We start from the raw sequence: 27290 nt of genomic DNA, 5'->3' as shown, positions 1-27290 counted from the left end.
CTTACTGTGGCAGCAAGCTAGTCATAATAAAATTCAAAATTGCTAACTTGCCGTTATCATATTCAAAACATTATTTTTACGGAAGACTTTTCATAAAAATTGATAAACATAGCTATATAGTTTTCTAACAGGTAATGTTTGTTATTTATTCGTGTGTTTAAAACATATTACATATTAATAGGTCTTTTCTTAGACTGACTAGGAGCATAAAGCACCTTGAAATTACGAGAAAAAACCAGGCTGTTTGTGTTTAAAAACGATAAAGTAGGCTGAAATTAAAAAATTAACTGGAAATGAAAAAGTTATCTTCCACATTTAAAGGGGTGGTTTTAGGCTACTTTACTGATAACCTTTTAAGGCATATACTTTTAACTGATACAGACAAAAGTTTCTTTACTATGTACATTAAAAATCTTTATAACAAATAATTTCCCTAAATATTCTTGACCATAGAGTTCTGCATCTTACAAGATGAATATTTGGATATTTAAAGAAGAAAAACTTTTAAAAAAATATGGGGGCTGGAGACAAAAAAGGAAAAGTCTGCTAGAAAATATTACGGGGTGTGCAGAGATCTAATTGTCAAACAATATATCCTGCTCGTTAATAAGTATTTCAGCAACAAGTCTTTGATTAGGAAGGTCTGCAATAGCAGCCATTGCTTCTGAGTCTGGGGCTCTCAGCAACGTAGGCCCAAAAACAACTCCAAGATTATGTGACGTCATACGATTTATTGCTTGACACCGTGTAACCCTAAGAAGAACGAGAAAAGATCAGATTAATTTTGAAAACAACCTCTCCTCAAAATCTCATTGAAGAATGTGGCGTATTGTAAACAATCTCGGTCGACTGCCAACTATATTAGTTGAAGGTCTGCTGGAAAAAAACAGAAGTTGGTGCCCCTAAACAACATGAACATAATTTTATAGATGTAAAATATCTCTCAATTTTTTTCTGCATATAGTTCTAATCTACAGAAGATTAGGCTAGGTCACAGAATAGAGGGTCTACTTTGAACGAACCCAACTAGCATAAGAGAATTTGGATGATTGTATGATCATCCTAACAACTGTTCTAGATAAAAAACTACCGTAACAAATATTTCTTGCAGTATTAAACGGTTACTTTCAGGAAAAAACTATATTCAGTTTCCATACGGATAGAGAGGCTCTTCATACTTTGTGGTATGTACCCTAAGCATATCAAATCTCCCTAGAAAACGATGGAAACTACGTTTTCGGGCCAGTACTTGAACATGCTTTTTACGCAGGTCCTCAGCTTGGCAATCGCTTCATTACCTGGGGTCTTGTTATGCTGTAAACACTGTACACGAAAAGCTTTTGTCTGAGGTACATGTAAAGAACAGGTTATTTTTGGTCTTTTGAAAAAATTCTCTAACCATCAAAAAAGAACTTACAAACCATAATTCTGGTGTTGTGTAGCATCGCATACGAATCGACAAAAGTGATACCGAAAATTAATTAAGTGTTCATGGATGACCGTTCTGTGGCAGGAGGGCTGAAACTCTCTTGAAATCTTGTATCATTTCTTAATAAAAAATGTGCCAATTCATTTCTATACAAATAACGAACATAAGTTTTGCATTTCAGATAACCTGAAATGGATGAGTTTCAGGCAGAAACCCACGCTTCTACACCTTTATTCAACTCGATAGCATTGTCAAGATGAAAGTTTTATCTATTACTTAGTCTTACAATAAACAAAAAGAACAGATAAGATTTGAGCAGGCATTAAAAAAACCTCCTGAAAACATACCCTTGCAGATGCCTCATGAGAAATTTCAACGTTTCGTAGTGAGCAGCAGGTAATTTCATCAGAGCACTGTGAAAAGCTCTAATTCTTTCAACGTTGTCGGTGATTTCTAGAAAATGAAGAGCATTGCGAAGTCGAGTGCATTACAAACAACAGAGTAATGGTCACAGTTTGCGGTGAAAATCATCTCTAATCTAGCTCCGAACTATCTAATTACGAGATATTCAACAGCTGTTCCAATTTCCTGCTTTGTGACTTCGTAAGCAAGAAGCAAACAATAAATAGAAACTTTTTACATTAGATAGTGGTACTTACTTGATGCTGATATGAAAATTCCATACGTTTCAAATGTTATAAGTGGAATAGGTAACGAGCGAAAGTAGAGTTTTAAAACTCCAGAAATAACGTGGATATCAGAAAAGGATTTCTCGCTCAAGTCTGGCACAGATCCATCTGCAATACAAAAGTACAAGCAATCATTATTTTGAACCAGATCTCACACAATGATGCTTTTTCATGAAATTATGACTGAAAGACCAAACTTTAAACCCAATGACACTTCTTTATCATTTTCAGTGTAAAAATACATTATCATTATCTAAGTTACCTGTTCAAAATCAAATATCTGCTTATTTAGCATAATCTAAAGTTTAAAATAAATATAAATATATATACATATATATGTATATGATGTCTAAGTTGCTTCTCGGCTGCACAGTCAACCAGAGACCAGAAAAGAACAAGACGATTTTCGCATCTAAATTGCTAGTACCTTATTGATGATTTAAACATAATCACCATTGGTATTTAAACACCATCAAGCATCGTCTTAGGTTGGGACGATGCATTGAAAATCTAAATGTTCGTACCTTTATCGATAGTGTTTTTCAAGTTTTCCACATCGTCAGCAAAGCCTGATATCCTGTAGATACCTTCTTGGGTCAAACCTGCATCGTTAGATATTGATGGGCGTTAGATATTGATGGTCTAGCAAAAAATTGATGGGCTTTTAGTGGAGGGGAGAAGCTAAGTGACAGGATTATGATTTGTGTAAAAGAATGGCTTTCAATGGATACCCGTTAGCACTTCAAATAAATAAAGTTGAAAAATGCCCAAAATGGAATCCAAGAGCAAACAGATTTCTCACTATCATCAATTAGGCATCGATTTCAACTAGGCATCAAGACTTTTGATCGGCAGCGATTTGTCGCCACTTCCAAAAACATAACACCAAATTTTCTGCCCACACTTGGGAAGAATTCAATTACATGTCTGTAAACACCATATTGTCTGTAGACACCATGTTATAGACAAGAGGAAGCACAAAGCGCACAAATTTGGTATTCACATAAAAACACACTTTTGGAACGTTTACAGAATTAGTCAAAGACAAACGAAGATGAAATAGACTTGACGATAAAAGGAGTATAAAAAAGAAGGCAAACAAGTCACACTTTGTTGTAAAGATCCATAATCAATAGAAATACAAAGCGTTGCATTAAGCAGCTTTTGATAGATTTTTATCAACAGATGGTGTCAGACTATTGACAAAAGCATGAAAATTTAAACCATCAACATTTCTAGCAAATATTTTTAAAAATTTATTATACTGCCAACTGGTGACCATTAAAAAAACTTCGAATTCTAAAGTTGAAATGTTTCTCTATGGTGTTATACCAAAGAAACGTCAAACTACGAACCTCGACTCTCAACCTCACTGATACACGTGTCAACAACAGCTGGCCTCTTTGAATTGTACACCTTGACAACCGTCGTTAAATCCACACCAAATACTGAAAATTTATCGAAAAATTATAAGAGTGAAAATTTTTGTTACCGATCTGTCATAAAGGACTCGATGCCGTATAGACAGAGCTATACGTGCGATTGGTGTATAGAACATGACGGCTCGAAGTTACTACTCCGATTTCGCGTTCAATGAGATCATCAGGCAACTGCTGCCTGAAGATGTAAGAACATATTTGCATGGGACAGTACAGTGAAGCAAGACTTTAGTGACTGTTTCGAATAAAGGGCTTAAACTCGCTTTAACTGACTACAGCCGACCATTAATAGTAAAAGGACAGAAGTACTCTGTTGAACCCTTGATTCTGTCGACCATCTTAAAGCATAAAGCTCTAGCTAACACAGTCTTAACCATCTGGAATAGAATCGTTGTCTATCTCAAACTTGAAGATATACTGGCTACCAATTGAGAAAAATATTGGAATTTATCTAATCCGCCTAAATTCACTGTTTGTAAAAGAATCATAATTTAAGCCGACTGTGATGGTCTAGATTTCTGACGCCAACAATAACTGATGTACGTCGTGTCCGACAATTGTTCAGGGACGTTGGAAAGTACTTTATTGTAATAAATAAAGCGTAGATATCGTGTATTGTAAATTTTTTATACACGAAGATGACGCGGTACAATAATTAGCGCGAATCGAAAATTCCGCGAAAATTAAAACCCCGTTAATTTAATTTCCGCGTAAATTTCTTGCGTAAATTTCTTATTCATTGTTAAACGCATAGTGTATTATAAACGTCCGTCAATTTCAGTCCACTTCAATTTTTTACGTAACTTTTCAAAACTACTGAAAATAGCCAAATTTTACAGTTATTTCTTAAATACATTATTATATCTGAAAAAACTAGGATAATAGAAAACGGCTAAAACGGAAGGACCAGAAAGTGCAATCTTTTAGTATTAACAAAAAGTTTCCTCAAATGGACTTGTAAATTTGTTTGTAATTTTTTTTTCTTCCTTTTCTGAATTTGAATGTATTTTTGCTGACATTTAAAAATTCGCGTTAATTAAATACTTATTGACTACTTAGATTTTGTTGATTCGCGCTAATTACCACACATTTTGAAATCAAATCTCGGTATTCACCTTTATTTGTGATCCCATTAATTTCTTCTGCGTTATTTGGTGTACCGCGTTAATTTTGTGTAATAAGGTAATCTATTTTCTGTAGCTGGGAAAAAAGCGAGTGCTGTGCTATTTCCCAATACAATACTCAGTTGTAGAGATAATTAGTTCGGACGTTACAGCTGTGATTTAAGGAACTAGAATTTTTAAAAAGCACTGTAATTTCGTGTATGAAATAGGATTCATGATTCTTGCATGAGATGCACGAAAAATATAATTACACGATAAACCAGTTGCTAAGCATAAAATTAGCAATGCCCTGGCAAATTGGGTAGGCCCCAACAAAAACCTTAATTAATCGAGAAAAGAGATTTAGCCTGGAGCATTTCGAGACATCATATCTTAGTTGGAGGTATTCAGTTTATCTTAGTAAGATACTTCGCAGAAAATACAATAATGGATTATACCTCTTTTCACAAGACGCTTGTCAGGGGCACATCGGGCAGGAATGCGGTCGGAGCATTGCTTGTGAGCGTTGTATCCACAGTCTAGATATGAAGAATTAGCCAGCGATAATATATTCACAATAAATCTATTTTGCCAGAAAACAAAGAAATGGCATAGAAACTGTCATACATTACCTAAAACGAAGCCTGGTTCCAGGCAACAACTGTCTTCGGTCCGAATCTGACGGCAGGCTTAGGCCGAAAGGTGGCATTACGTTGCAGATAAAATCCTGACAAGTTATCGTAGATAATGACGAAGAAATATATACTTTCGTTTTCAATCTAACTAGATATTTCACCATACACCTTTTTATATTCTGGCTTGATCTTAAGGTAAATTAAGGCCAATGATAACTAACCTTGACATTTCACGCCCTGCGCTTTCAAACCCCACATGAAATTCTTGCAATGATCACACCAATGTGGTCCATAAAAATTATGAATCTGAAACAGATACGCCATTTATAAACACTTGCTGAGTAATTGATATGTAGTTCGCAACCTGTTGTATTTCTTTCTATGAGTTATAACCTTATAAGACACAGTGTTGACTGTGTAATAAATAGGAGCAGGGAAAACTTTGATGGCTAAGTTGATCTCTCTTGCAAGAGGGGCAGTATATTTTATAAGATTGAAGGTTAGACTGAAGAATGAATGAAGAGTTTTAAATCAGGTGACAGGAAACTGTCTTTATCTAATTCATTATCTAACTGACAGAGTTGGTTTTTTCATGAACCAAAATGCAAGCATCTCTTTAAAAAAGCCTTCAAAGATAAAAGATCCCTTGAACCAATCTTCAGCAAAGATCCTGATCAATGCACCTTATCTTTTCGAAGATAGAACTTATACAAAATTTCTTGAACTCTCATCTCCCAAAGCTAAGCTTATACAATGGCAAGTATTCTACAGCACTTGATTAATTGCAGGCGTGTGACTAACCATACATTCAACGCCATGATTACAACTTCAAATAAATCATATTGTTTTACTGCATTGAAACAGTCTCTTTTTCATCAATTACAACCTCATTATCGATAATACTACAATAACACTGTGGAACACCCTGAAAAACCCTGGGGCTCATTCTTGTCCTGTGCTTTACTGATTCTTGACAAGTGAGTGAGAAAAATCTTGAAAAACAGCTAATTTAAAAAAGCAAATAAATGAAGTGAATATTTTCTAAGCATGAGGAAATTGGCAGCAAAAATAAAAGTTTCAATTTAGAAAAAAAACGCAAAAACCTTGAAATTATGGTGTTTTTCCAGTTCTGATGGCTTTATGCTTTTCCTTTTAGAAACGCTATCTAACTTTTGTCTTCCTTCAATCTGAAAAAGAAATTAAACTTGGCAAAATGTTTAGAGAAATTGAATCCTATGTGCAGTTTCGACAACAAAATAAAAACTTAGAATCTTAAAATATGACAAGAAGAGAAGGATGTCTTAATAAAGAATTCAAATTAAAACTTTTAAATATTTAAAATCCTATATGTGAATTAGTGCTTGTATATAGAACTACAGAAGAGAAGGGAGATTTTGATAGGGAAGTGGAAAAAGAGAAGAACAGGAAGATTGAACTATTAAAGCATATTTGATAACTATGTAATTTTTAGATTGATTGCTCAATCAAATATGTTGAAACTGAAAAGCTTTCAGAATTGTATTAAAGATGAAGTTTCGATTCTACTTGAAAGAAATATAAAAAAAGTGTGCTGCATACATCATCAGAGAGAAAATGACCGAACAACATTCACCTGGTCATTCTGATTGCTGGTTACTTCCAGTGACTGTCGCTTTTCGGTTGCTACATTTTGTGAAACTTTTCCATCTTCTAGAACTTTTATTGCCATGTCATCTATGTAATCTTTGGCATTAGCATCCATATACATTGTAATCAGTCCATCAGCTACCAGATCATACACTGATTCAAATCTTTTTTCAGCTGCAAAAAAAGAAACATTTTAATAGTTTGCTGACTGAAATGGAATAGAGAAGCCTGGAGAAAATAGTGGAGATAAACTTTTCCAAATAGATTTCCTTAAATCTATAAACATAATATGAAGATAAAAAAGAATTCTTTGACACCACAGAGACAAAGAAAAGCAGAGACAATGTGCAAACTCTACAGAAAGGCAAGACAGCAAAATTTTAAGTACTAGTCTTAATATCTTTTAAAAAAGTTGGAACCATTAAGGAAAACATATTCTGTATTTCAAATTCAATGAATAAATGTTTCTTCAATATTTCTATGTGCTGACTACATGTATCTTTCTAAACAGAAGAGTAGGAAAATATCTAAATAGAAAAATCAGAGCTCTGTTTCTTACCTACATAGTGAGAGTTTTCTGAATGATCATAATAAAGCCTGAAATTTCTTGCAATCCCACCAAAACTTGAAATAGAATAAAACTTATTTCAGAGTGACCCCACATCACAGATGAGCAACATATTAATGATAATGAAAATAACAGTGTATGAAAAATACATGGTACAAATGCTAGCCATTTAATGGCACTGACCGTAAAAGCTCTATAAAGCCCCAGGGGGGGGTTAATTATTTTTTCAGCCCTAGAGGGGGGCTTATTAGAGAGAGGAGGGCTTATTAAAAATTTCAAGTAAAAAATGTTTTAAAAATGATCTTTTCTTTTTTTGTTATAAAAATGTCATACAAATGTTATCAGAAAACTACGCTAGCAGCTTAGAAAGTCTAATTAATCAATTAGAAGGTCCTTATCTTCATCAGAATCACCAGAATCAATTGAAAACCTTAGGACATCTTCTAAACAAACTTTGACTGACTTTTTAGGCAAATAAGTAAGTCTTTACATGGGCTGTATTTAATGTTTAGTGTACATCAGAACAGCAATCAATGTAAGCACTAAATAAATCCATCCATCAATTAATGTGCCATTTCCAAACAGTTTTGTGTTTTATTTAATGGAGAAGGAAAGATCTAGACTTGGGAAGAAGTAAGCATGACCTCAATCTTATCATCATCACACCCGTTAAGAGACCCACTAAATGCACATGGTTTTCTTGCTTGACAACAAAGGCTAAGAGGGGGGCTTTTTAGAGAAACAATGGGGGCTTATTTTAAGTTTTTGCATGATAAGGAGGAGTTTAATAGAGTGGGGGGGGGCTTAATAGAGTCTTAATGGTATTTCCAGAAAAGGTGACAGAGTGAACTTGGATCTGGAAATTTTTGAACTAGAGGATCTAGAGCATTAACAATTGAGTCCACTCACCTAAATGTCAAGGCATAAGTCCCTGGTTTATTTTGACTTTTTCGAGTGAGATACAGCCCATCTTCACCAGAAACCAGCTGTTCAGCCTCTGCTCTTGATATGCTACCATGATACCTGCAGAAAATAAAATTTTCCATAGAATGAGGCATTCCCAAATTAAGTAACATAAAGCAGGAGATGTAACATTTCATTAATTAGTTCTCAAGCAAGAAATAATTAAATTCTACATATAAAAATTTAGACAAAATTCTTCAACTTACTCATTATCATAGAAGTATGGCTGGTCTTCTTCCTGCAAAGTAGATAATATTGGGTTGTTGAGAATACTGCCTATATCACATTAGGTGAATTTTCAGGTTTATCTTTTTGAATGATTTTGAATTTCAAGACAAAATATATAAATAAACAGTACAAATTAAACAAGTTAGTATTCAACAAGAATAGGACTTATTAGATAGGCTAGCCATTAAGGATAGCCATTACACCATAATGTGCACAGCCTCAAATGTTAAGCAATTGATAAAAGTCTGTCTGTCTGACAATTATAACTTTATCACAGAAAACAAACTTGTCACAGAAAGCTTTTAGAATTACCTCAACAAAAGCATTGTGCCTTGATAAACCCCTTAAAAATACTACTTTCTCTGAATAATATAAATTTAGTTCATTCATTAATTTTGAATTCTGCTACATACAAAAACTCTAATATTAAAAAACTTACAACAATTATAATAAATACATAAGACAATGCACATAGAATAGAACAAAGATAAAGGACACTACACTATAGGGTTTGTATGAAGGGGGATTCATTAAGGAAGAAACTCTCTCAGTAGCAAAGCTAATTGAGGAGAGAGCAAGCACACCCTTTTTAGATAATACTTTTAGAAGCTATGTAGGTAAATTATGACTGTCTATAATACACTTCTAATGATTATTTCAAAAAGTAAGTTCTAGAGGGGGCCAGAAAGAAAAATTTTCTGACAAAATTTCTTTGATTTATTTGAAATAGAAGCATTTCATGCTAGTGTAAAGGGGGGTGGGGTAAAAAAACTCATAACTTTTGCCTTAGCTGGAAAGAAATTTTAAATGCACTTTTTATCTTGTCTCTATTTCTTCATAATTACAGTGAACACCCCAAGTCAGCCCTTTTCGTTTAGCGCGTGCGATCGCACCCGCACACGCCTGCACACGCGCAAGTTAAATTGCGCGTGCTTTTGACCACACGCGCAAACAGGTGTTTTTGCAGTTTTCTGTTAAAGGGCCTCTCCAGTCAAATTTTGCACTTGCATTTTATTGGCTAATCTAAAGAAGTTGAGCCTGCTGATCACGAATTCGTTATTTTGTTTTTCGATATTTCTTACTGTTTGTGAGATATAAGCTCTTGCATTTCGATAATTAAATTGAATTAACCGACAAAAAATTTTGAAAAACGACGGCGATTCGCAAATTGAACACTGCAAGTGATGGTACTCTCAGCTCCGTTCCACCAGCTTTTAGTTTGAGAATTTCAGACATCAGTTCTGAAGCCATTAGTTGTTCATCGTTTCTGGAGAACAACTGAAGTGTCAATTTCGATTAATTATACGCGAGGGAAGAGCTGGAACAGGAAGCCATAGCTTTGTGGGCCTACACAGGTGATCAAAACAAAGTCGTGACACAGCATAGGCACATTCCGACACGTAAACTTTTTAGGATTTTTCGATCCTAAAAAGCTCCTGCTAAAGATTTGGATGCAGTTATCAACGCGTGACCACGAGTCCTTCACGCTTCGGTGGAAGATACCTTAGTCCCTTCAAATTTCGCCTGCATTTAATTTTTGCCCCGGAGGGGGGCGAGAATTAAAGGGGGCGAATTATGGGAATATTTGATGGGGCGAAAATTAGAGGGAGCGAACTTGTGCACCAAAGGGGGCGAAAATTAAAGGGGCGAAAATTAAAGGGAGCCAAAATTGAAGGTAGGCTAAATTTGAAGGGACTAAGGTATATGAAATTCATGGCGAACGAGAGCCGCACATTGTGACGTCAGAATGTCACCAAACTGATTCGACTTTTGTCGTTTTTTTCTCGGAAAGGTGCAACTTTAAAGGCTTATAACTTCTCAACTAATTGGAATTTTGCACAAACAATGACTTTGTCGTAATACACGCACCAGATGCTAACTTTTTAGTCAATAAATTTTTTTTGTTTTGCTGGAGAGGCCCTTTAACATCAATTTCCTATGGTCTCATGATTGTTTATCCTTTCCCTTTGTTACTTGATTCGCACTTTTGACCACAATATGATTTTTCCAATTTTCGGAAGTTTTGACTGAGTGCTCCATTCAACTTAGCGTATCGTCTTTCAGCTAAGTCGCCATTAGCATGTTAAATGTAATAACTGATTTCCTGTCAAAACGTAATTGTGCCCTGAAAGCAAGTAACTTTTGAAAGATGGCTGCTAAGGGCAACAAAATCTGTTATGTATTGATTGAATTGAGTTTTGCTCCTGCACGTATTCGAGTGGCTTTTCCCTTCTTGCTCCTTTTACCAATTTTATCAGGTTGGCACTTCAAATTTTTTTTCAAGTGCGATCGCACGCGCAAATTTGTTTGCATGTGCGATTTGCCACACACGCGTAATTTTGCTCACGAAAAGGACTGCCAAGTAGATTGGGATAAGGGTAGAATGAAGTTACTACCTGAGGCAGCACCATGGTTGCCGCCGAGGGGAAAAAATTTTTATGATCTAATGCTTCAAATCCGTAAGAAATTGCTTATTTGAAGCAAATTTTAATGATAAAATCTTATTCTTGAATTGAATATTCACTGGGGAAAATCAATAATTTGATTGACTTCTACCTTGTTTTACCTAACGCAACATAACTGCAAACATTTTCAAATCTGGGACACAATTTTCAAAAATCTGGTGATAGGCACAAAATTGGTATTGTCTCGGTCTTCAATATCAAATAAAGATATAATTTATACCAATTTTGACCTATTTCCATAACCAAATTTGGCACTTGAAGTTTTAGATTTTAACTGGCAAATTCCGAAAAGCAAATCACTCTATGGTAGGAATCGGTAAATCCTGAGAAATCACTTTGTTTTGTGAAAATCTAGCATTTTCTTTACAAAAGTGAATTGCCTCTCGAATTTACAGTAAGTAGTTTAATCCAAGTAATTTGTGTTGCTAAGAGTTTGAGAATTACCCACAGCTCAAGTTTGAGAATTTTCCGACAAAACAATGGTTTTTTCCAAAATCAATCAAATTTTGAGAGCAAAGGGGGCCATGCCCCTCCCTGCCCCCCTGACGCCCCTGGTTTTGCGCTTAGAACAAAAGACACTAACAGATGGTGACCTTTTTATATTTACAGGAATGTCATTCCAGCACTTTGCTCCATGGTAGCTTACCAATCATCTAATCACGTCAAGTGATCATAGTAGCTTCATAGAAGCTTAGTGATCATCTAATCAAGTGTTCATCTAATAAATCTACTAATCAAACATGAAGACAAATAAATACCTTTCTAGTGCAGACAACTGGCTTTGGCTGGGGGGCCCTGAGTTGAAGTTGGTATACTGGAATTGAAAATCACAAGAGAAGATTATTTAAACTATTTCAAAACAATGAAGTATGCAGTATATACTGTCCTTTATCTTGTGACATACTTCAGCTCAGCTTTATCTCAATTTTGGGGAAAAACTACCATTATGCTTTTCATAGCAGATATACAATAGATTCTATTATATACTTGAATGTTATGGCAAAGCAAATAAATAGTAGACAATCAGGTGTCACCAAATTTGCTCATATGATCTGGGTTACAAAACCAGAAAGTTGTGAGTCCCATAAGTGGCCACTACTAAATCAGAGAAAGGAGAAGAACTTTGTATATTCTTAATTGAATTTAATAAATATTTTGATTCATTAAATTTATAAAATTAGCTTATCAGATACAATAATATTGGGATGTCTGCCAAACTTACAATAGGATTTCCAACCAGGCTCGATGGCATAGTATTCAGCTTCTTCATCTGAAAAATCAATAAACAATGAAAAGTAAATGACTTCAATTAACTACAGTTATTTAAAGAGACAGTTCCTTCATAAAACACACCTTTACCATGGTAATAATGCCTTTACCATGGTGAGCAATAGTGCTGAAGGCTTCCTTGACATATCACATTACCAAGTCACTCTTCTAATGAAAATTGCTCTAGAAGAGTTATCAAGAGTTAGAAGAGTTAATATTGCTCTAGAACATAAATTGGTTCAGGTCTTCACAAATGAAGTTACTCTTCTATTAACTTGTATCTAATGATAATAATACAAATTTTTATATAGGATTAAACACTTCAATTGAACAGATGTTATCAATGTGTGTCTTGTCTAACACAAAAAAGAAACCAAACTTTCAAACCTTAGAAAAGCATGTATAAAAACATGTAATGTATAGCTCATAAAAATTTACTGCACAGAATCTAACACAACTATGGACAAAACCCTTACAAATTACTTGAAACAGAAACTTTATTGGTGCAAAGAAACTAGAACTCCAAAATATTATTTTGTATTGAAGCTACGTCTCAATAAAAGAATACCAAACTAAATGAATGAACATGACAGGTTTTTCTCGTAATAATTTGAAAGGAAGGTCATACCAAAAATATCTTTCCAGAAGTAGTGTCTGTTTTTTATCTTGCTTCTGTTTTGACATAAATCACTTTTATTTCGGCCAAAACAGGTTGCCTTAAACATCTTCAGAGTATAACAGCTCGAAACGTGTCACTTGTTGACATCTTCAGGCAATAATATTGATCAAACCGTAAATTATCTACCAAAATGAGCATTAAGCGCAGCTGGGGCGGAAGCTCGTTTGTTGAGGTTCTTTTTTGCGAGGCTATTTCTAGTTTGTATTAGGTAATACCAGCAATGGTAATATCTTAACTGTATTCAAATTTCAGGTGCAATTACAAAAGTAAATCATATCATTAATAAAGAAAAGCATGCGACTGAATCGCTGCAACAGAAGATTCATTTGGCTCAATTAAAGATCGCTTGATTCCGAGTCCGTTAGGCCATTTAGGCCAACAGAATCTGGCTGCGCACGTGTAACGTTCTTTTCAACGGTTAGATCTTTTGTCTGGGATTTACATATCTTTAATACATACCAGCCGTAACACTGATCCTTTTATCCATGATATTTAGAATCTTTAAAAGTGCTAGATGCACCCTAGAGCATTTTGTATGGTGCGTAGTCGAGTTTCGGGTAGATCTGACAAGGAAGTGTCACTCTAGGCGAGAACAGATGCTCCTTCACAGACATTCTTTCTCACTCTTTAGGTCAAGTTTTCAGTTTGAGAACCCTGCTATTGGGGTTGTGATGAGCCCCATGCATGAACATCCAGCTTGGGGACCAAAATTGTTAAAAAAATTCTTCACCCTCAAATAAGCCCCGACACTAAAATTTCATTATAATCTTGATAAGCTCTCATCCAGCCCTAACATGGCGCTTAAAGACCACATAATAAATTTCAGTCCATGATAGCATCTATTCAATGGACAGTGAAAAACTATAACATGGTGGTCTCCTAAAGTTTGTGTTGCCAAGCTCGATTTGCAGAATGTTCCTCTTCTCCCCAGCTTGAACACTAAACTGGATATGCTTTCGATTATTTGTATATGCAAAATAGTCTAGTCTCCAGGTCAGAAACAGCCATAGCTCATGGAACAAATCCTTACATTATCCTTACCATTAACATTAACAGGGAATGCTTTAGTTAATCATTTAATTCAAGTGGTCGTTGACGTGCTCACCGTGACCTCGCCCCTTACCAGCCACGTAGCTGCAGGGGGCACGGGGGGGGGCTGTGCCCCAAACTGAAAATTTTGACAGCAATTTCCCCTCTCTGGCTACAGTTTTTCCAAATGATATTTTGAAAAATGGCATAATTAAAATTCCGCTGAATTATTGCTTTAGAAGAGGGGATTTCTGAAAAGTAACCAACATTAACCCTGTTTAATTTCAAAATATTCCTTGTCTTGAAATATTCAAATGTGACACGTGCAGCTGTGGCGTTGCAGAATGGAGAGAGATGTGGCCTGTTTCTTTCTATGACGTACATTGATGCCCCAAGAAGACAATGTGCACACATTTTTATAAGAACAACTTTATAAGAACACGAGCCTCAAAATCGATCAAAAGTTAAGAACAAAATAAGAACAAGCTGAGGCTGAGCTACTGTAAAATGCAATTTTTAACAAAATTTTATCAAAAAAACGAGGACTTTTTTCTCGGTGAATGTTCAAACTTGTTGGCAAATGAAGGTTGTCTCACGCACTTTGTTTGCAAATGAGGCCTGAACACCTCCCTAGAGCACAAAAGCTGACAATTGCACTGCTTACACCATATTAACTTAAGAACAAAATAAGAACAACTCAGCTTCAGATTTTCGAAAAAACGAAGAACAGTTAGCCTGAGGTTAAATTTACTGGTTCTTATAAAAAAGAGTGCAGCACACCTTTTCGTCAGAGTGCCTTGACTCACCTTTTTTTAAAAAACCTAACTCAAGCTTCATCTTTTGAAGAATTTTTAACTGAATGGCTACGAAAAACGTGCAGTTTCCATTTTTGACATTTTGTAATTGATTCATTGTTCTGTTTTTCACTTATAGTGGCTTTGTAAGCTTGACTTGGTCTAAATATTTCTTTTTGATATTTATTTGCTTTTGTGTTAAAAGCTTGTCCCCCCTCAGGTATAGTTCTTGCTCGAATCTGCCCACCCAGCAGAAATCTACAGCTACGTGGTTGCCCCTTATCCCACTTTCTGCGATCAGATTTTATCTAGTTCATGCTTTTAGCATATATGGTAGCATTTGTGGACTGGGGCACAAGCTAATGTATATTGCTAAACTGTTTTCTATTTACTTCTCTTCTCCATCTTATACGCTGATATACTTCAGTAGTCCTAAAAACTTTGCAAGACCCTCCCTTTTCATGTCAACATTAAAATATTCAAAACAATGGAACCTAAATATAAAAAAAATGAGAGTAGTCTTCGATTTTCTTCCGATAAGCTCTTTTTAGATGCAGTTTCTTGTCATCTCTAGATTAACATATTCTAAAAATTTTCTTGTTCCCAACAATGGGGGGGGGGGGGGCTTTTATTTAACACAGATACAATCATTACATTCATCAACTCAACCTTTGCCCCTGACAAATAAGTCATAACCTTAAAAAATTCGTAATTTTATGTAGAATATTTTTGGATATACTATGCTACAGTTAGTAGCTTTTAGCTTCCCCCATTTACACACAAGCTACGTAAATGTTGAAAACACATTACCCCCCGGAAGAAAATCCACATATTTTTTCGGTTGGGCACTCAAAATACTTAAGAACCCCTGCCCTACTTAAGAACTCCTGAGGGCTAATTCGAGGATTTACATTAAAATCACCGGCAGTGCATGAAAACAAAGAAATCAACTTAAGGAAGGAGGCATCTGGAAACAAGGAATTAATTCATTGATGATATCACAAACGTACGACAAATTCCTACCAAAACATCCATCATCAGCTATTTTTTCCTTACTGCCCAGAAGAGCATGTCTAGCAAATGCTAAAAAGCCTTTTGAAAAATTTCATAATCGAAAGGAAAAACAAAATCATAGAACACTTGAGTACTGTATTACCGACAATACTTAGATTATAAAACGTTGTATGATAAAAAAAAGTATGATTTTTTTCCATTGGCCGTAAACTGAGGACTGTCGGTGAGATACCCAAGTATGTGATAACTCTGTTTTCTGTGCGATTTTTACCCATGGCATTTAGATAACAAAACACTTTGTAGGATGGTTATTCGCTTGGGCAAAACAAAAGCCCTAGATCTTTGACGAATCGTCCTACCTTGCAGCAACTCTCATTTGAAAACCGTTACAAAACAAATGCTGTGATGACGGAATTCCCTACTTACGGTTTTTCGAACAAACCAACTGAGAACCAACGAAAACACAGTAACGCTACAGCAAATAAAGTTCAAGTTTACTGCAGCGATTCGACAAAGTATACATGGAGGAATAAAATAACGGATTTGAGCTTGAAAACACACAATTAATTTCGAAGCAGTAAGTCATTAAAACGCAGCTTCTGTCATTGAAATGATTCCTAAAATGAAACGTCCATTATTCCTCATTGGAAAAAGTAGGCCACGAAGATGGTATATATATTTTAATCGTTAGTGAATTTCAAATATGAAAACGTTTAGTTTGTGGGGAGTGATACAATTATAAGGGTAAGCCTGATTCACAAGAAAATGCTTAAATTCGTGCTTTTATTAGAAGCTTTTCGAAAGTATTGAGACTGTTGTGAAACCTTTTAAAATATAATAACAGCGTTTCTTGAAAAAATTGAGAATAAGTGTCCAATTGATGCCAGTCTTGTCAGAATGATACATCATGGACGACTGTTAGCCGCAAAGTTGGGTTGCCTCGCTTTATCACTGGTTTATCATCGTATCTAATTCCTTTAGTCTTCTTCATTCGAGCCTTCTTCATCTGCAAGAACTGAGTAGATACTCTTCTGGACGAAAACCTGTTGATAAAAACAAGGTATCATAATAGTGGCCTGGCTTTAAAACGATTCAGCAAAATATGTTTGGAACTTACGATAAGTTAGATTGAAGAGGGGGCAAATGACACTCAATTTCATGTCAGTGCTTTTAGCAGCAAAATAAAGAAGAATGGGACAAGCAAAAGTACTAAATTTTTCATAACAGAAACAGGAACAGTAATAAGGTACATAAACTTTGCAAGGCCTTACTGAAGATTCTCGAAACATATTAAAGTTAGTAACACTATGAAAATAGCACAAATCTAGACGATAAACATTAGCATCTTGGCATACACTTACGAAATAGCTTTATTATGATACTTCAGAACCTTTAACAATATCTAGAAACTATGACGCTACTCACAGGAGCTTTTGCCTCTTCATAATGAGGCAGCTGTGGTTCGTCTCCTTTTTTGTCAACATCATTTCTATTTTCTTTGTTTTCCGAACTTTCAATGCGACCTACACTACCTTCCTGTCCACGTGATCGCCATGCTCCTTCCTTGTTACGTGCAGGAGCATCATCAACTCTACCTTGCCGTTGAACGTCCTTGGCTTGGGGGCTTGGTTTTCGATCCGGAACACTGGGATCTGAATGTGGTTCTTCGGACCCTACTGAACCATTTTGCGTAGTTTTGGTTGCATCTGTGTCTTCTGAGTGTAAAATTTTCTTCTCTATTTCCCTCTCTCTTGTAGCAGTGTCAACTGGCCTAGCCCCTCCGAAAATAGAAGAGGTCGAGGTTGATCCTTCTTTGCTTGCATCGACAACTGTCCTTGGTTTCAAGTTGAGTTTTGGGCGCTCTCTCTGAGCTTCTAAAAGGCAAAAATCTTGGTTAATAAACCCTAATCTCTATAGATACTATATGGATAGATGGGATGGTGATTTGATAATCTGTAAGAAACCAGGAAAAGTTGTAAAACCGACTTCCAGTGAAGATAAAACAATGCTGATTTCAGTACATCAAAACATTATCATCAGACGAAAATGAATGAACAGCACAACTGGAACTGGAAGTCGGTTTATCAACTATCATTAAGAAACAGTTTATCAATTTGTCACGTTAAAATAACACAACTATTTCTCTAGCCCATTGCTTGGCAAATTGCCCTTCCCCGAGGCTGCCCGAAGTTGCATTTTTGGCAATACACTGTGACCTAACTCACTTTATGAGCACAAAGAGTTCGTTGTCCTTAATCTGCCTCTTCTAGAACTAGGAAGGATCTGCTCGTCAACCGTTGCTTGAATTACGTCTTAAACAAAGCAGCTGCTTTTATTTAGTTGCTAACAGCACAAGAAAATTATCAAATTGAAATTGTAACTGGCATGCCAATCTACAGAAGGAGATAAAAGAACTAACCTTGAGCTGGTTGCTGCTGTGGCTCAGTTCTGTCACTACTTGGTCTCCGCCAGGGATTCTCATCAGCAAGCTGAGGTCTGCTATCTTGACCTGTTGTTTCCCTACCCCTGTAAGAAGAAGGCTCACTCCTCCAACTCGAGGCTGTGTCTGCCTCCCCATCAAAACCTCCTCTGTCTCCTACACGACCTCCTCTATCGCCGTCGCGGTTACCAAATCTCGCACGTTCATCTGATCGATTAGGGGATCCCCTCCTCCAAGTAGATTCACTATCGGCAGCTGAATCGCCCCAAGAGCGATCACTTTGCCCTCTCGACTCGTACCGTCTCGGCTCTGCCCTCGAAGACTCGAAAGACTCGCCTCTTCTCCAAGTTGAAGCATCATCTGCCTCAGAACTACGCCAAGGGCTGTCGCCATCGCCACGATCCATTCTCCCACCATCTCTTGACCTTAAAAAAATGACAAAATCTTTTAGATATCTAAGACGGGTCTTTACCACGAAGACAAAAAACCAACAAAATAAGAAAAAACTTAAACTCGTAATGTTCATCTATGGAAAATCAAACCTGTTCGTTACTTATTTCTGAAAATCAGAAGCTAGCATACAAGAGATGATCATAGCAGTCCTTTAAAGCTTACTACCAAAGAACTCGTTTTAAACAAAGTTTTTCATATACACAGTAAAGTTGGGGTTAACCCTCTGAGGTCCTTGAAGCAACAATTACAAATTCACATTTCGGATAGTTTGTATGCCATACTGAGAAAAAGTATTCCTAGTAGAATTGACCCTAAAACAAGCAAACCTTTCAAATGGCCGCCTTTCAAAATCCCCAGGGTCCTTTCTTCTCCAGTCTGTAGACCTGTCTTCTCGACTGTCTTCTCTTCCCTCTAAAAAATAAAGAAGAAAGTTGGTGTATTTCAAAAATACAGAAGTATACAAAAGTATAAAATTCACAAATATAAAAACAAAGATGCAAAGAAAGTCTTTTTTCAAAACAAAACCATGTCATTTTTGTGTATAGTATTAGCTGTAAAATTTGAACGAAAAAGTTAAGCCTGGTTTCTATATGATCGCTAAGGATCGCTGAGGATCGCTGGAGTTTAGGATCGCTGCGGATCGCTGATGATCGCTGCGGATCGCTGAGGGTCGCTGAGGATCGCTCGGGATCACTAGATTTTCTGACTCTGTGATCTTACGATCTTTATGGATCGTTCACGATCGCTGGAACAGAACTCACTTCTTTCACGATCGCTGAGGATCGCTGGACGTTTTAACTGCGGTTTCCATATGATCGTTACAAAACTTCAGTGATCTTCAGCGATCCTCAGCGATCATATGGAAACCAGGCTTTATTATGGATACTAATGCTGTTCAGTGGTAGAATGAGCTTCATATCTCGTGTAACGTAATTACATTAACAATAAGGTTATAGTGGTACTTCCAAGAACAATGATTAAGAAAAATCTATCAAAGGTTTCTCATTATAAAAACTTACAACCGTGTGTAAATAGATATAATTAAATGCAATCAGATTGTAGTTTGTGTACAAATTTTTAGATCTAAAGCCCACATTACGACAAAGGAAATACTTTGGGCTTAAAATTCTTTTTTAACTTATATTTCTTTAACAGAAAATGCTAGAGGTTTTCGTCCCACATGATTGATCGAGAAAAACAATAAAAAGCTATTTCGTGAGCATTTTATTTGTAACGTACCAGAAGAGCCTCCACTTTCTGCAATATCGACACGAATCCTACGGCCTTTTAGTGCCTAAACAGAAAAGTCGCTGTTAAAGTACTTACTTAATGCAAATGTGGTAGAAAAACAGAAATAAAAGCAATTATGTGGGTCTATTGAAAGAAAAATGATTATCGCATAAAAACATTTCACAAATGAAAAAAAAATTCGTCCGGCACTCTTCGGGGTAAAAACTTCTGAAAATAACTGAAAGTAATCAGAAACTGAAATACGAATAAGGAAGAATAACAAGCTTGATTGGTTTCTTAATTGTGACCAATTGGTATAGGCTAACCTCCTATCTAGTGTATGAGTCCAAGTATGTTTGAACAGGGCCTATTTTTCAAGCATGCTAGTATGAAGAGTCCAGTTGGAAGTATGCTGTGTTTTCAAACATTCTTCAAACCCAGAAGACAAGGTCTGACAAGAATAATGCACTTCCCTATTAAGTATAGAAGTTTGTTATTGATCCAAACTAAGGAGCCTTCATGGCCGCAGACACAGATCATATTCCTCACGCCTGTTTATACAGCTTCGATCCATTTCATGAGTTAAATAAAAGACCTACCCTTTCAAATACCTCAAAAAGACAAACAAAAACTCTCATCGAAGTATCTGACACGTATTCTACAAAATTCTACAAAAAGCCGGATGTTGGTATTTAAAATCGTCATATGTGTAAGTTAGAATTAATCACGCTGTGAAAAATCAACACATTTGGTCCATGAAAGGAAAAATAGCTAAGATAACCAGAGGTTAAGTCAAGAGAAAGATTGATAAACGAATAAAGAGTGAGCTTAGCTTACCTCATTGTTGAGTTCAATAGCTTTTACAAGCGAATCAACGTCTACGAATTCTGCATATCCAAAACCTCGCAAACGATCACCCTCCCGAGGGAGACGAACTTTGTCCAACTACAAAGATAAAAAAGGTTATGCGTGAAAATGGCACCATTATCAATTGATTTCTACATCACTTCAATACGAAAAAGTTCTGAGGTCATGACAACTAAGTTCAAATTTGTAAATTAAACAATCAGCTAAAATCATGGCATCATAGATTATCATACATCGTATGGATCAAACACAATGAAATTATCAGCGACACTGCAGACTTATTTGAATGGATTAAAGGAAATTTTTATAGAAAAAAACGAAAACATTTTTCAACGTTAAGAGACAAAAAGACAATTTCATTAAGACACGGGCAGTCAACAAGCTAGTTTTCTAAGAGGATACAATGCAAAAAAGTTTTATATATCAAAGCGTTCTTTTTCATCAGTGGAATGAGCTAAAGGAGGGGAATTCCATCAGGAATTGTGGTACAACTGTTGTTAAATACACATAGTGTCTTTTTTGTCTGAATATGTCACAAAATGGACTGATACTAATACAGGCACTTTTAAGTCACTGTTATTTGCAAGAAGAGATTCTTGAATACTTCTGAAAGCAGACTGAGGAAAACAAACCTTGAGATTTCCAAAGAACTCTATTATGTCATCTTCTTCAACATCATATGAGAGGTTTCCAAGAAATGCGGTGTATGGTGGCCCAGACGGCAGACTCTTTGGGTCAATTGCGCTTCTTGATGCACGAGGTGCAGTTGGAAGTGCACTTAAATCAAAAACTTCCTTCTTTATTTCTTCTTCACTGTCATATGCTACAAATATTGTAAAAATAAATAAAATTAGATAAAATACAACAGTCTTTAGAAAACATCCTACTGTGAATGACATTACCTGGGTCACACAGTCAATGGAAATGAGGTAGGCACTGCCTTGCTTTCATTATAATTTGTGTAAGGTTTTTCCACCTTGAGAGTTTCGTCCAGAGGAAGAATAAACATTTTTCAAGACTTTGGAACATGGCTGTCAAAATGTATTTGATAAAAAACTTCATTTAAATAAAAGTTTCTCAAATGCTGCAACCAGCAATAAAGCAGTTGGTATGGTTGATTTGAGTCATGTCTTATATAGCAATATAACTAATTTAGAGTTTTTTGTAATTATTAAAAAAATTGATCCATCCAGTGTAGTTTATCATTTTCTCTAAAATTTTCATTTTGAAAAATTGAAAATTTGTTTAATTGAGCCTGAAAGATTGCATATTGCAATCAAAGAAAGTATTTTTAAACAGGTTAATCATTCCAAGGAGGAGCTTGGTCTAATTTTACTGACAACATTGATCTGGGAACTTACTGCCCATCTAATTATTAACATTTTAATAACCAAGTTGTAAATCCAAAATCCAACAAGAAGATTCATCTATCTTTGTAAATTTTAAGGACCAAAAATATTAACTTTGAAATGAACCATCATATTGAAATAATGACTTTATTACTAGAAGGGCAAAAGCAATTTCAAAAAGCCAAAAAATCGACCTTCACAACTTTAGAGCAACAATTGAAGCACCTGATTTTAATGTGTTTAGAGCACAACCAATGCAGGACAGATGTGCTTGAGATAAGGTTCAAGGATAGTGCATAACCAAGACAACTCAGATATGAAAAATTTATTGCATAAAAAGGACTTTATGTGTGACCAAACAGTAATGTAAAACTTCATAGAATTAATGGAAACATACAAAGTTGCTTAGCAAAATGCTATATTCAACAACATACCAGCATGTTGGTCATCTTCCTCAATGTCAACAGCTTTTTTCTTTGCAAATGTTGCTGCTTGTTTACCATCACCAGAGGAAAGAAACTCATTGAGATTCAGTGTCTTTCCTTTCTTCTTTTTTCCCTTTTTACCTGGCAATGGTGAGTTTTAAGGAACAATTAGGTATGTACATAGTATCAAAAACCATTTAGAACTTGAAGCTACCATTAATTAGAAAACTGAGAATTACAATCATTCAGTCTATTTGGCTCAATTGGCAAGAAATCAGTAAATTCAAATTCACATGACCACCCAATGCGGGGAAGGTGTTGCTTGTAATGGCATAATTTAAATAAAGCTGTTAAACACAATACTAAGGCAAGTGCTTATGTTTGCACAGAAATTGTGATCTCCACTGAAAGCTCTAAGCTATCTATTGGAATTGGAGGTTTGCACTCTTCATTTGCTATTTGAAACACACTTCATAAGCAAGAAAGGGTTTTGGGGCCCTTATCATCTGTGACATAACAAAGCAGTTCTGGGGTGATTTTGTCCCAAATGCCAGCTTTTTAAATCTAATTTGTATGTGATGAGACCCAATATTAAGTACCCTAAAATGGTCTTAGATCACATCCAGCAATCTGGAATTTTGACAGTATAAGTCATTTCAAGTGTTGGGTTGTTCAGGCTGCATTGGATGCATAAATTCATTTTGAAATGAGGCGGTGTATTAATTGCAAAAAGTTAAAAATAATTAGAACCATTAGGTAGCAGATTTTATAAATTTCTTGGCAATTTCTTGCATTCAATACATCAAAAAATTTAGGCATCTTTGCAAAAAAAGTTAAAAATTACTGGGAAAACATAAAAATATTTCTTTAATATGAGCTAATGTATGACAATTTAGGGGGCAAAACTACTCAAAGGTTGTTGATGAAACACCAATATGAACCAGGCTTAACAGTAGCTTTCATTCAAAACATTTTTCAGTGTTTTTAAGCAGTTTACCCAAAGTAAGGTTGATCTGATGAATGAAATTTACTCCCAAAAATTCATGCCTTGCAAGGAGAGGCACTTCTAAAACTAAATGCAAGAAACCAAATTTGGTTATTGACAAAAGTTGATAATATTTGGTAATATTTTTGTTTTGACATTCTTCAAAATGAATTGCAAACATATTATACTTAAAATGACAAAGCTCCAAATTGGCAAATGTACAAAGGCAGTTTGTTTGTAGACCATACATCCTGTTCACACCAACATTTTCATCTTGGATGTATTTCATTTATGTTTAATTCATTATATATCTCATAATCATGACAAATAAATTATCACACATCACAACATTCAAACATAATTTACTTTTTGCATTTTGAGCCAACAAATTTCTATTTTCAAACCACTGTTGGCTACTTATTAAACAAGAAATCTATCTGATTAAGCCATATCTTTCTGAGTTCTCAATTGAGCACCTAAAAATGTAAGGTGCTCATTCTGTCAAAGGCGTAGGTAGTAAAAGTTAGAGAAAAAGTTGAAGCTACATGGTTATAACACCCGACAAAGGGTTTTGAAAATAACCCAGGGTCAAGGGACATGGCTTCTGGGACCCTGAAATACTGGATGATAAAAGGTAAAATTTTAAGAAAAATAACCTGCTGGCTTCAAATACTACATGAGGGTGAAATGGATAAAGAAACTAAAGGGATAGGTGTAGGGCTTTAGCCTGCCAATTTTTATCACATATATTTGGGACTGATATTTTCCATTTTGTCTTACAGTCAAACCTCCACTAATGGACACCTAAAAATAGTAACAATATAAATTTCTTCATTACTGCAAATGTGAAGGCCTCCCTTCACCCCTTTGCATAATTCATCATTGCTCTTGTTTTCCAATTTGAAAAATTCATTTATTTGCCAAAAATGAGGTATTATTTTTCTGTAAATATTTCTTGTAGCTTAGTTAATTTATTGTATAGTTATTATTGACAATGGAATGATATAGTTATTATACCTGTAAGCAGTGAAATTAAAATATGAACTGAGCCGCTGGTACAGACAGCAGTTATTGCTCTGCTGAAATCTATTTTAAGGAGCTTTATTGTATTTGATTTCTGACACTCAAACCATTTTTTCCGTTTTTTTTCATGTCACTTAACCATAAGGCCATCCTTTCTACCAAAAATTCTTAGTCGGACTTTGATTATATTTGTCAAAAAATATTCACTAGACAGTGCCATACTCAATGATAGTAGACAGTAGAATAAATCCTTTCTTAAACTTTATAGAGGTATCCACAGAATCTGAACATTAAAAAAACTTGCTTTCCTGAAAATTTCTAAGTTTTACATTATGAATTCAAAAAATTAACCTAAAAAACTCCAATATTAGTTAAAACATTATTAAACACAGATTAGCAACAAAAAGAAGTGTTTTTCAACAAATCTTACAAAATCAAATATATTTTAAGATATGAAAAGAGAGATTCTAAATCATAAATTTCCACTGACCCAGTATACATTACATTGGTCTATTACACACTACTGGTGTATGTACAAAACAACATCTTAAGTGTGATAGAGATAATTCAGGTTTAGAAATTTCAACTACCTTCCCTTGCTTATGAATTAATAAAAGTCCTGGTGTGTAAGAAAACTGCATTCATAATACAAGCAAAGCTAAAATATTCAGAAGGCACTCATTAAAATTGAAACTTCCATAATACTACCAGCTCTAGAGTGTGCAGCCATATTTTTGGAGGAAAAACTAGGCATGCAAGACTGGAAACTTTGATATTTGTGTCTGAAAGCCTATTTTAGTGCCATTTGAACAAAAATTAAAAGGATTTGCCACAAATAAAAATAACATTTCAATACAAATAAATCTTAGCACAGTTGAAACTGTAGACGAAACCAAAGCCAGTTTTTTGAAAGGGAATTAATTGGTGCAAAGGAAATTTTTTTCACTGTGGAAGTTTTAAGAAAAAAAAAATTTATCAAGCATAGCTGTTTTTGTTATGTTGAAAGAAAAATTTCATAGTCTGTTATCAAAATCTGCAGAAAAGGCTGCTCTAAGTCTCTGGTGCCTATTACTGTTAAAATCACAGCTACTAAAGCAAATTTTGCTACAGAGGGGACAAAAGATAATATAACAGAAATATAAAAAAGATTTAGGATAGGGAAAATTAACCAGAAATTGAAAGAAAAGGGCAATACCATCTTTTAGCTAAAGAAGTCACGCTACAATAGGCAGATTTTTTTAATTCTTTAGAATGAACCCAGAAGTATTTGAAGAGCTTATCAGTTAGGTAGGCCAACACCTTCAAGAAAGTGAGACAAATAATTATAAGAAATATGCTTCAATTGTATCGTTCCTGCATATCAGCTATAGGCTACTATTTCTGAAACTTTTCACATCCTAGTTTTCAACTAATTAAATTGAATTCAATAAAAAGAAGAAAATGAAAACTAAACTCAAAAGGAAACAATAGCGGTTCGGTTAAAAAGGAAGCATGCTAGGTTGTTAGGCCAAATTGTTAGTGCCTTCTTAAATCGTTTTTCCAGAACATTATTGATATGAAACCTCAACTGTCTTTTCTTATATCTCCGATTGGTCTAAAAAGACACGATAAAACTTCACTGGGACGAGAAAGAAAAGGATGCGACTTCTAAACTCTTGGTCAGAACTTCCTTCCGATTAAATCAGGAAAGAAACAAACAATGCAGCCTCAACTAAATAGGCAGAATCCTAGAAGATGCGGTAATAAAAAGAAAAAGTCATGCATCCAAAATTTTAAAAACATTGTTAACGTAGAACCTTTTAATGAATTACAAATGTGAGACACTTAAACTCGAATCGACCGATTGGAAAGGAAGTTAAGTATTAAAGCTTTGATCTTTTAAAAAAGGCCATCTTATTTCTAAATTAGATTTAGAAAAAAATTCGGTATATTAAAAGCACCGGATAGTAAAAGATCAGTTAGTATTCTACCCCTTAAAAAGAAAAATTCTACGAAACACTTACTTGAGTCCGCCATTTCTTGAACCATGAATGTGAGGAACGTGAAAAGGTGAAGATGACGAATTTAGCCTCCATTCAGAAGTGAATAAATTCTCAGCCAGTAAGAGGCTGCAAAGTTGACCTCCACCAGATCAGTGGTGACCTCAGCCGACCGAAAATCATCGAAAAGGCCCCCCCCCCACATAATTCCCCTCGAAAAGATTCCCTATAAAAAAATAAATCACTGATCTGCAAAAAAGTGATGTGAAAAAAATCACTGATCAGTGGGTTTAATCGAGTTACAGCGAAAAGATACACCATTTTAGCCCATTATTGACAACGCCTTCGACAGCGGATGGAAGAATCTAAGACTTAGACGAGGCATTACATCAACGAAAACACCACTGAACAAATGTGCTTTGATTTATACTTTATTATGATATCTTGGAAAGAATTATCAAATAAAATTACAAATGCAATGAACTTGAAAATCGCGAATAAGCTACGAAACCTGCCATTTGCATGACAACTTGTAGAATGTAGATAATTTGAATTTTTGGGTGGGGTGTTATTCGAGGGAGGGGTGGGGCTTATTTCAAAGTTTAGTAT

At 35.2% G+C, this 27290-nt stretch overlaps 2 protein-coding genes across 2 annotated transcripts; both read right to left on the bottom strand.

The window, feature by feature from the left end:
- Positions 1–103: 103 nt before the first annotated feature.
- On the bottom strand, positions 104–13737 carry LOC135682764 (N-chimaerin). The gene is made up of 15 exons (XM_065197789.2): positions 13553–13737; positions 12368–12415; positions 11904–11959; positions 8659–8690; positions 8399–8512; positions 7481–7545; positions 6908–7095; positions 6399–6482; positions 5517–5601; positions 5119–5199; positions 3474–3566; positions 2643–2720; positions 2089–2226; positions 1777–1882; positions 104–753 (listed from the first exon to the last, which is right to left on the bottom strand). The coding sequence occupies exons 1-15, from the start codon at positions 13578–13580 to the stop codon at positions 576–578; spliced, it is 1374 nt and encodes a 457-aa protein (XP_065053861.2). The 5' UTR covers positions 13581–13737; the 3' UTR covers positions 104–575.
- A 2147-nt stretch (positions 13738–15884) lies between these two features.
- LOC135682763 (eukaryotic translation initiation factor 4B) lies at positions 15885–26790 on the bottom strand. Its single transcript, XM_065197786.2, has 9 exons — positions 26706–26790; positions 22704–22835; positions 21553–21743; positions 20891–20998; positions 20063–20117; positions 19150–19234; positions 18350–18795; positions 17356–17804; positions 15885–16973 (listed from the first exon to the last, which is right to left on the bottom strand). Exons 1-9 carry the CDS (start codon positions 26728–26730, stop codon positions 16908–16910), a joined length of 1557 nt encoding a protein of 518 aa, XP_065053858.2. The 5' UTR covers positions 26731–26790; the 3' UTR covers positions 15885–16907.
- Positions 26791–27290: the final 500 nt, after the last annotated feature.

Source organism: Rhopilema esculentum, chromosome 16 (assembly GCF_057945365.1).
Source record: "Rhopilema esculentum isolate cy_ngs chromosome 16, ASM5794536v1, whole genome shotgun sequence".
In the NCBI taxonomy this organism is placed as follows: domain Eukaryota; kingdom Metazoa; phylum Cnidaria; class Scyphozoa; order Rhizostomeae; family Rhizostomatidae; genus Rhopilema; species Rhopilema esculentum.
Note: the sequence above shows the minus strand (reverse complement) of the source record. Positions and strands in the feature narration are given on the sequence as shown.

Excerpts from the sequence above, each read along its gene's own strand:
- LOC135682764 (XM_065197789.2), bottom strand. The coding sequence starts at position 13,580 with ATGGATAAAAGGATCAGTGTTACGGCTG. Across the intron at positions 11,960-12,367 it reads GCCTGGTTGGAAATCCTATT|TATACCAACTTCAACTCAGG; the intron begins GTAAGTTTGGCA and ends TTTCAATTCCAG. Across the intron at positions 8,513-8,658 it reads CCATACTTCTATGATAATGA|GTATCATGGTAGCATATCAA; the intron begins GTAAGTTGAAGA and ends TATTTTCTGCAG.
- LOC135682763 (XM_065197786.2), bottom strand. The coding sequence starts at position 26,730 with ATGGTTCAAGAAATGGCGGACTCAA. Across the intron at positions 20,118-20,890 it reads CTATTGAACTCAACAATGAG|GCACTAAAAGGCCGTAGGAT; the intron begins GTAAGCTAAGCT and ends TTTTCTGTTTAG. Across the intron at positions 16,974-17,355 it reads ATGAAGAGGCAAAAGCTCCT|GTTTTCGTCCAGAAGAGTAT; the intron begins GTGAGTAGCGTC and ends TTTTATCAACAG.